The sequence below is a fragment of the Chaetodon trifascialis genome, chromosome 1 (genome assembly GCF_039877785.1).
Source record: "Chaetodon trifascialis isolate fChaTrf1 chromosome 1, fChaTrf1.hap1, whole genome shotgun sequence".
Taxonomy (NCBI): domain Eukaryota; kingdom Metazoa; phylum Chordata; class Actinopteri; order Chaetodontiformes; family Chaetodontidae; genus Chaetodon; species Chaetodon trifascialis.
Genome location: NC_092056.1, coordinates 741,581 through 750,412, shown reverse-complemented (window position 1 = coordinate 750,412; position 8,832 = coordinate 741,581). Strand labels below are relative to the sequence as shown.

Genomic DNA, 8,832 nt, shown 5'->3' with positions numbered 1-8,832 from the left:
AATAAGAGCAAAATACATCAATCAATAAACATTTTATTGTTCAAAACAGAGCGACAGGTAGAATTAGGTGAGTGTGGAGGACATGGTCAGCTCTGACGTGTTATTTTCAGGTTGGTCGTCCTCACAGAGGACACACTTCCTACTTCTTCACCAACTCTGATGTGACCGGACATTTTTCAGTCTGGAGGGAGAAGACACAGAGGAACACGTCAGACATAAGGACAAGACAGACAGACAGACGGACGGACGGACGGACAGACAGACAGACGGACGGACGGACGGACGGACGGACACGTTTCCTGATTTCAGAGTAAAGTTCTTTGCTGCTGTTTGTGTTCAGATGTTTTAAATATGAGTAAACACGTTTCAGGATACGGAACAACAGAAATCACGACCAGAGAACAACCTGAACTCTCAGGTGTGTTAAGTGACCTCTGACCTTTTGAGCAGCTCCTCTGTTGTCATCTGTCCATCTTCACCGCCACTGTCCTCATCGCTGTCCTCTGAGCTGCTGTCTGACGCCTCCTTCTTGCTCTTCTTCTTCTCCTCCTTCCCTTTGTGTTTGTGCTTCTTATGTTTCTTCTTCTGAGGGAAAAAATGAGCATGAAGTCAGAGAGGAGAAACAGTTTGGAGCACCAGACGTTTCTCCTCTCCTCTTCCTCTACCTTCTTCTCCTTCTTGTGTTTGTGCTGCTTCTTGCTCTTGTGTTTCTTCTCTTTGCTCCTCTTCCTGGGTTTCTCCTCCTCCCTGGGGGAGCATGTGGAGGTGGCGCCTCCTCTGGCTGAGGAGGGAAGTGACAGGCAGAGTTTAGCTGACCTGTGTCCACGCACGCACACACGCACGCACGCACACGCGCGCGCGCGCACACACACACACACACACACACACACACACACACACACACACACACACACACACACACACACACACACACACACACACACACACACACACCTTTGTCTGTTGACAGCAGAGCAGCTGAAGGTGGTGGCAGCTTGGGACCAAACTCTTCTTCTTCTTTTCGTGTCGTGTCGTGAGATGAAACGACGGCTTTTAAAGAAGAAACAGAACAAAAACAGAAACACCTTCAGCTTCTGAAACACCAGCCTGAAGATCACACCAGATCACCATCATCACTATCATCATCACCATCATCACCATCATCCCAGCCTGAAAGTGACAGAGGGAACTCAGGCTGCACTGAAGGTCATGCCTTACAGGCGATGCTCTGGTTTGAGTGTGTTTTTATTAAATCAACTTCCTTTAACGATGTCACTCATCCGTTCAGCAGCAGGTGAATCCAGCGGTGACAGCGCTCTGAGAATCACTGATGTGAGGACACCTGCTCGTACAGGTGTGCGCCTCCCTCTCTGACTGGAGTGAATCTGCTGCTTTTCAACGACTAAATCAATAAATCCTCTTTTTTCAATAACTTCTGGCTTTTGGACTTTTTCTGGAGTTACTGGAAACTGTGTCACATGACAGGCGATCCTACGCAGCCACATGATGTCACATGACCCCGGCCCTGCGGTCAGGTCATGTGACAGCAGGTGAGAGCGAGGGTTTGCTGTTTCTTACCAGTCTGCTGGCTGGGCGTGACGGTGGAGGAGGTGCTGGAGGAGGTGACGGAGGTGATGTTGAAGAGGCTCGGCTGCTGTGGCTCCACGCTGACCTCGTGCTCCTTCGCGTCCTTCGTGTCTTCCTCGTCGTTGCTCTCTCCCTCTGATGAAGAGGAGGATTTCTCATCGGAGGAGCCAGCGAAGATGGCTTTGAACAGATCCATGGGAGGCCTGCTCTCCTCCTCCTCCTCCTCCTCCTCTTCTCCGTCTCCCTGCTTCTTCTTGTCTGAGCTCTGCTGATTTGCCTGCGTGAGGACAGAAGGAGGTGAGTGGATCACAGTCGTGCCCCTCGGAGGATAACCCTCAGCTTCAGGCTCTACCTCTGCAGGCCGACTGCTGCTGCAGGCTGCGGCGGCGTCGGCTCCTCTGTGCACTTCTTCTTCTTTGGTCACAGTTTGGTTCCGCGCGGCGCTCAGCAGCTCGCTCAGCGGGTCGCTCTTCTTCTCCTCCTTCTGGTCTGAAACGTCCCACCGAGACTTCTTCCCAGGCTCTGGAGGCTTCGGAGGAGCTGAGGAGAGCAGGAGGACTTGTATCAGGACCGTATTTCAGACGTCTGCGACCTGTGAGCGCCCCCTGTCTGTGGACACCAGCAGGTGAACGCACGTACCTGACGTCTCTCTGCTCTCGCTCACAGTCAGGAAGTTAAAGACTGAAAACTTGTCCCTCTTCACCTTCGGCTGACCAACGACACCAGACCTGCAGGAGCATGGGGGGGGGGGGGGGGGGGCAAGGGGGGGGCAGAGAGGGTGTGTGTGAGAGAGAGGGGGGAGATAAAGAGGGGGAGAGAGAGAGAGAGACAGAGAGGGTGTGTGTGAGAGCGTGAGAGAGAGGGAGAGAGTGAGTGTGCGTGTGTCTGTGTGTGTGTCTGTTGTGTGACAGTGTCAGTGTGTGTGTGTGGGTGTGCGTGTGTGTCTGTGTGGGTGTGTGTCAGTGTGTGTCTGTGTGAGTGTGTGCATGTGCATGTGCATGTGTGTGTGTGTCTGTCTGTCTGTCTGTCTGTCTGTCTGTCTGTGTGGGTGTGCGTGTGTGTGTGGGTGTGTGTCAGTGTGTGTCTGTGTGAGTGTGTGCATGTGCGTGTGTGTGTGTGTGTGTGTGTGTGTGTGTGTGTAGTACCCGGGGTAGGGGTCTGGGACGTTGAACCTCTTGCACAGCAGTCTGTCCGGATGCCACTCAAACGTCTCTCTGGTCAGTCGTCCAAACATCTTCATGTTGACGGCGGCCTGTTTGTCGTCCACGTCGCCCTGACGACCACACAGACACATTTGTGACCACAGTGGACGGACTCAGAGGACAATAAAAGACCGAGAAATCCTTGAGACTGTGTCAGTCAGGAGCCTCTAATCAAAGACACCATCCAGGTGCATTGTGGGAAATGTAGGATCCAGTGCTTTTGGACAGACACCATGAAAAGAGTGTGTGCAGAAACAGCCTCCGCTCCTCCTTAAGACAGAGACAGAGACAGAGACAGAGACAGAGACAGAGACAGACAGGATGGACAGGACAGGTGTCTGACTCACAGAGACTGAGGGACACGTCCACCGTCCTGTTTTGTCTGTCTCTCAGAGACGCTGTGGAGGAGCAGAGTATTCTGGAAGTGATCAGGCTGCTGACGTCCTACCTCCTCGTCCCGTCTGATCTCCACGCTGTCCTCGTCCTCCTGGTGTTTGGCTCGGGTGAAGCGGGAAGAGAGTGACGAAGAGGTGGGTCTGTAGAGGATGGAGGCGCGGACGAACTCCTCTCTCTCCCTGCTGCGCTCCCACTCGGTCAGCCCCGCGTCCAGACTCTGCTCCAGAGCGTCTGAGACAGACAGGAGGACATTTAAGTGGACATTTAACGAAGCTGACAGTGGAGCAGAGACACGCCGAGCCTCACCCAGCAGCCTCCATCTTTTCTGCTGGAGCTTCACATTTCTAACTTGTTATAAATGAATGAGCTTAGCTGCACACATGAAGAAGGCGCTGCTGCTGCAGTGCATGCTGGGACATGTAGGACAGAGCCTCCTACCTTTGTCTCCCTGCTTCAGGCGGCTCAGGTACAGCTCGTAGCGCGCCTGCTTGCTGGGGTTCTTCTCAAACGGTCTGAAGGTCTGCGAGGAGGCCTGGACACCTCTCCACGCCGCCAGAGCCTCGTCCTGGAGGCTGGAGGAGGCCGCACCGCCCGCGGCCACTGACCGCACTGACTGCGAGGCATCATGGGAGTCCGGGGTCGTGGTTTTGGCGGCGGGCACGTTGGAGGAGTTGCGGAGGTTGAGCAGTCGCTGTCGGTCTTCAGGCCTCAGCAGCTCCATGACTGAAGCGGGACCTGATCAGGATTTTAATGATTATTATCCATTATTGTCCAGGGGACGTCTTCAGGGGCAGAAAATGTCCAAAACCACAGATTTGAAGCTTTCTGCTTAAAAAATGACTGGAATGAGTTTAAAACACTCAATAATCAGAGACAGCTGCATCCTCCCACCTGACAGGGCGTCTTCTCCCAGCAGCGTCCTCCTCTGGCTGGAGTCCAGCTGGTGACGTCCTTCTTGCTGGGGCTCCTCTTTCACCATATGGCCCCTGGAGGCCCTCAGAGCCTCAGCCAGCGCGGGACTGATCCCCGAAAGACGGGACACGTCCACCAATGGACGGAAGCGATGGACCGGACGGTAGTCACTGGGCAGAGAGGGGGGAGGGAAGATCTGTGGACAGACAAACAGACAATGAGACGAGGGACGGCGTTTGTGTCTGAGGAGATGTGACGAGACGCTCACCATCTTGTCCTCGGCTGGCTTCTGGGACAGAGTGAACCCCTCCAGGATTTTGCCGAGGTACGACGCGTCTCTGCTTTTGTCTGCCAACGATAACAAACTGTCAACGTTCACGTTCCAGACTTTTCCTCGGAGAACTCTGACGAGGAACCACAGCTCGGGACGTCACCTGTCCTCCTGGTGTACTGCTGCGGCGCCGTCCAGCCGTACAGGCCGTCTCCAGGCTCCTCCCCTCCCAGCACCGTGTCGTATCTGGACATGGAGTCTCTGTGGTAAACCTCCTCATCGTCGTCGTCCTCCAGGGCCCCGACCCCGAACGCCTGCAGGTCAAAGGTCAGCGGCACATGTAGTCACAACACACAGCTACGGAAAGGCTGTCCAGGCTGCAGAGCGCCCACCTGTCCGGCCACGCCTCCTCTCCGCGAGCCTCGCCGTGCGTCTCCGAACAGTCGACTCCTCCCCTCAGACTGCGGGTTGAACAGGTCGATGTGTTCAGGCGCCCCTCGGCCCAGCAGCGCCAGGCCCGGGTCCAGACCGCGGTACCCCAGACCCTGGACCCCCACTTTGGGGGTGAAGTCCACCGGAGTCACGTCCTTCGGGGCAAAGGTCACGTTCTCTGGAGCAAACTCGTCGTCGTCCTCCTGCCAGGCAGAGACAGGAAGTGATGTCACAGTAATGGTCACCTGAAGCAGCTCGGAGGTTTTAAGTGTGTTCAGACGTTTGTGCGTCAAAGGAAGACGACACGCTGGGACAGACAGACAGCTGCAGTCTGTCCGTCCGTCTGTCTGTGTCCATCTGTCTGTCTGTCTCTGTCCATCTGTCTCTGTCTGTCTATCTGTCTCTGTCCGTCCATCTGTCTGTCTCTGTCTGTCTGTCTGCCTGTCCGTCTGTCTCTGTCCATCTGTCCGCCTGTCTCTGTCCATCTGTCTGTCTGTCCGTCCGTCTGTCTGTCAATTAGTCTGTCTGCCTGTCTGTCTCTGTCTCTCTGTCAGTGTCTGTCTGTCTGGACAAACCTTCAGACCTCCATCTGTTGTCTCACCTCTGAGTCCTCCGATCCAGCAGGGGGCAGCGCACAGCCGTACACTCTGTTGCCTCCATCTGTCGGGAGAATGATGAGAATAAAAGAGGAGACAGACGTCACTGAAGACACAGGATGAGACAAAGATAATGAATCATACAGAGGACAGACTCTTCATCGTCAACAAGCTTCAGATTTATTTGATAATGAAAGCCGAAAGCAGATAAAACCTTTTCAGGCTCGTTAATTTAAGATCACTGAATCACCAAAGGGTCCAATCAGAAGGCTGGAGACAGACTCCGACTCTTCCTTTGTTGGATTTCAGTGATGCGATGAGACGTTTCTGTGGACAGTCAATGAGACTAAAGACAAACTGGTACCGCTCTGCTGTCGGTGAGCCTTCCTCTTCACTCGAGGACCCACGCCCTGGCCCTCCTTCCAGCCCATCCGCCTCAGCAGCTCCACCCCGATGGACAGCCTGACGGACAAAACCAACGCACCTCAGAGGACGCTCACACAGGAGGGGACACACACTGCACTGCACCTGTATCATGTAACGGCCGCTGCCGATGGGCGCGGCGCTCACCTGGCAGGTGCGATGAGCTCTTCCAGCAGAGTGTCTCCGGGGATCAGGGCGGCCTGAGCGCTGACGGCTCTCGCCTTCTCTCTGGCCTCGTCTCTGCGACCGGACGAGAACTCCCGGCTGGTGGTGATCTGGCTGGGAGCGATGCCGTGCTCGCCAAAGTCCTGACACACCACAACAACAACAACAACAACAACAACAACACTCAGGTCCAGTAAAGACGTGTCAGCATCAGCACTCTGAATCAAATCAGTGATTACGGACGAGGAAGCGCAGCGTTCTCGTTAATCGTCCCTCTGCTGCTCAGTGAAGACCAACGTTAGCATGTTTACGGTCTCTCCATCACAGGCCTCAGACAAACAAAGATGGCTGCTGGATGAACGAGCAGCTGTCGTCTCTGCTGGAAAAATGGCTTAAACCAGGGGTGGGCAAACAAAGGGCCGCTGTGGCTGCAGGTCTTCTTTCCAACCAAGCAGCAGCACACCAGACTTGACTCATTCAATCAACTGATCTCACTCTTCACACAGCTGATTGGTCAAACTGTGAGCTCTTGATTGGTTGGAAAGAAACCCTGCAGCCACAGCGGCCCTTTGTGGAACAGTTTGCCCACCCCTGGCTTAAACTCTGCTTCACTGAACGCCAAAGTAAGACACGCTGAGAGAAAAGAGTCCTGGTGCTGAGTGGAAACACTTCTCTACCTCCTCGTCCATGAAGTCTTCTGGTCTGGCATGATGTCTGTCAGCTTTCTGTTGCCGTGACGACACGTAGGTTGACGGGGCCCAGCCTGAAGACACGACAGCATCACGTCAACAATCGGAGGACAAGAAGCTGATGTCTCACATGTGGAAATAAATATGCTTTCAGCTCCACAGACTGGAACAGGACATGACCTTTGACCCTCGTCTGATGAAGGGGAACGTAATGAGCATCCCTTCAGTCAGAGCAGGTGAACAGGTGACTGACCTTCTTTACTACCGACGGTGTTGAAATATCCGGCTGAAAAGCCTCCAGTGAACGCCCCGTGGAACCTCTGATACCGTCCTCTCTCGTCCTTCACCGTCTGCTCGTGGAGCGGGACGGGCTTCTTCAACGGCTCGTCTAAACACAACACAGCTTTTATTCACACAGTACGTCACGTGTACTCACATCCTTTACTCCAGGAAATATAAATGATGTAAACTTCAAAATAAGCAAGTGAATGTCCTGCGTTTGATCATTCACATGAGCCAAAGTACGCTGTAGAAATATCTGGAGCAAAACATGGTCAGCATCAAACTCAAAGTATTTAATACACGAACCGTCCCTTCCAGAAGTTTACCAGCAAGCAGCATTTGAACGCATCACAGTTTCAAAGACGGCAGTGGAATTAAACATATAACATTTCTGTCTGAGGTACAGGAAACGTGTAACGTGTCACAAAATGAAGTACAGTAAAGTAAAAGTATCTCGAAGTATTGCTTGTGTAAATGTACTCTTCTTTTCCACAGACCTCGAGACAACAAAACTGTTTAATGATGAGCAGTGTTTAAATGAAATGGTGAACGATGGAGAATGAAGGATTTCCTCGAGAAGAACCAAACTCAATGCAAAAATCTCGCATATTTTGTTCCCTCGTTTACCGGCTGAAGTTACGGTACTGTGGATAAATGCTGATACGAGTATCTGAACACCACCCTTCAATTCACACACGTGACTAACCTGCATCCACCTCAACAGAAACGCCTGTTCTCTTACAGGTTTACACTTGATCCTGTCTCAGTGTTCGTCTATAATCTTATAGGCTACGAGCTGACGGTTAACAAGCTAACTGAAAAATAATTTTAGGTTTAAATGAAAGTATTAGCCGGTTTGAGAATCACTCGTGGGCCGAATACACGAGTGGACGATGGCGACTCAAATATGATCCTGACTGACAACTCACCTGCGTGTTATTTCAGCCATTGAGGGCGACCACATAAAATAGACAAATATTTGAATGCAGTCTGGCCTAGACACCAGTGGGCTACATTGACCCAGAGCTTGTTGTTAGCTAGCTGCTCCGTTAGCTTAGCATTCTAAAGTTCCCGCTGGAGACGTCGAGGCTCGTTTCTTCACAAATGCAGCAGCTGCGAAGTGTCAAAGAGCAAACAGACAGATATTAAACTGTTTAGAATTAACTCTACCTTCTTCCAGAGGCTCCAAAGGTGTTCCGTAAGTCACGAAATCCTCGTCGCTCTCACTGTCGGACGCCATGTTTTTACTACAACTACGGTAAGCGCTGAAGAACAAACTTCACGGCCGAAGGCGAAGAGATCATGAGCAGACATAAACAGCGCAGGAATTGCTGACACGTAAAACTTTTGTTATAAAGAAAGTCACAGCACTTCATCCAGCTTTGTCTGGTGTCAACAATCACATTTTGATTATTGTGCTTTGGGACAAAAAGAAAAACAAACAAACAAGTGAAATTTGATAAATTTCTTAGCTCACGGCAGCTCATTTAAAGCTCATTTTGGATTCACACCAAACAGGACAGAAAGGCTGCTTCAGGATTTCTACACATCTGGAGTCTGGAAACAAGCAGGAACCGTCGCACCCTGGACATCAACCGTCCTTCAGCCGGCTGACAGAAGAATATTCATGAAAAATAAAATAAAATAAAATAAAATAAAATAAAATAAAATAAAATAAAATAAAGAACAACATAAAAACAGGAATCAGACTCGAGTGGACACTAAAAATCAGCTTTTTGACATCAACACTGTTCCTGCGCAATAACAGACAGACAGAGACACAGAGACACAGAGGGACAGACAGACAGACAGACAGACAGACAGACAGACAGACAGACGGACAGACAGACAGACAGATGGACAGACAGAGAAAGAGA

General features: G+C 51.8%; 1 protein-coding gene across 2 annotated transcripts; it reads right to left on the bottom strand.

Moving 5' to 3' along the window:
- Nucleotides 1–14: 14 nt before the first annotated feature.
- On the bottom strand, nucleotides 15–8,213 carry gpatch1 (G patch domain containing 1). Of its 2 annotated transcripts, XM_070969573.1 has the most exons (20): nucleotides 8,126–8,213; nucleotides 6,927–7,061; nucleotides 6,662–6,747; nucleotides 5,967–6,127; nucleotides 5,761–5,858; nucleotides 5,402–5,460; nucleotides 4,761–5,003; nucleotides 4,532–4,682; nucleotides 4,366–4,445; nucleotides 4,077–4,293; nucleotides 3,624–3,920; nucleotides 3,238–3,416; nucleotides 2,733–2,860; nucleotides 2,227–2,315; nucleotides 1,940–2,127; nucleotides 1,579–1,864; nucleotides 955–1,050; nucleotides 666–781; nucleotides 440–585; nucleotides 15–181 (listed from the first exon to the last, which is right to left on the bottom strand). In XM_070969573.1, the coding sequence occupies exons 1-20, from the start codon at nucleotides 8,193–8,195 to the stop codon at nucleotides 148–150; spliced, it is 2,859 nt and encodes a 952-aa protein (XP_070825674.1). In that variant the 5' UTR covers nucleotides 8,196–8,213; the 3' UTR covers nucleotides 15–147. The 2 variants fall into 2 exon arrangements, with proteins under 2 accessions (XP_070825674.1, XP_070825667.1); XM_070969566.1 differs by having other exon boundaries at nucleotides 22–181; nucleotides 1,579–2,127.
- Between the last annotated feature and the right edge of the window lie 619 nt (nucleotides 8,214–8,832).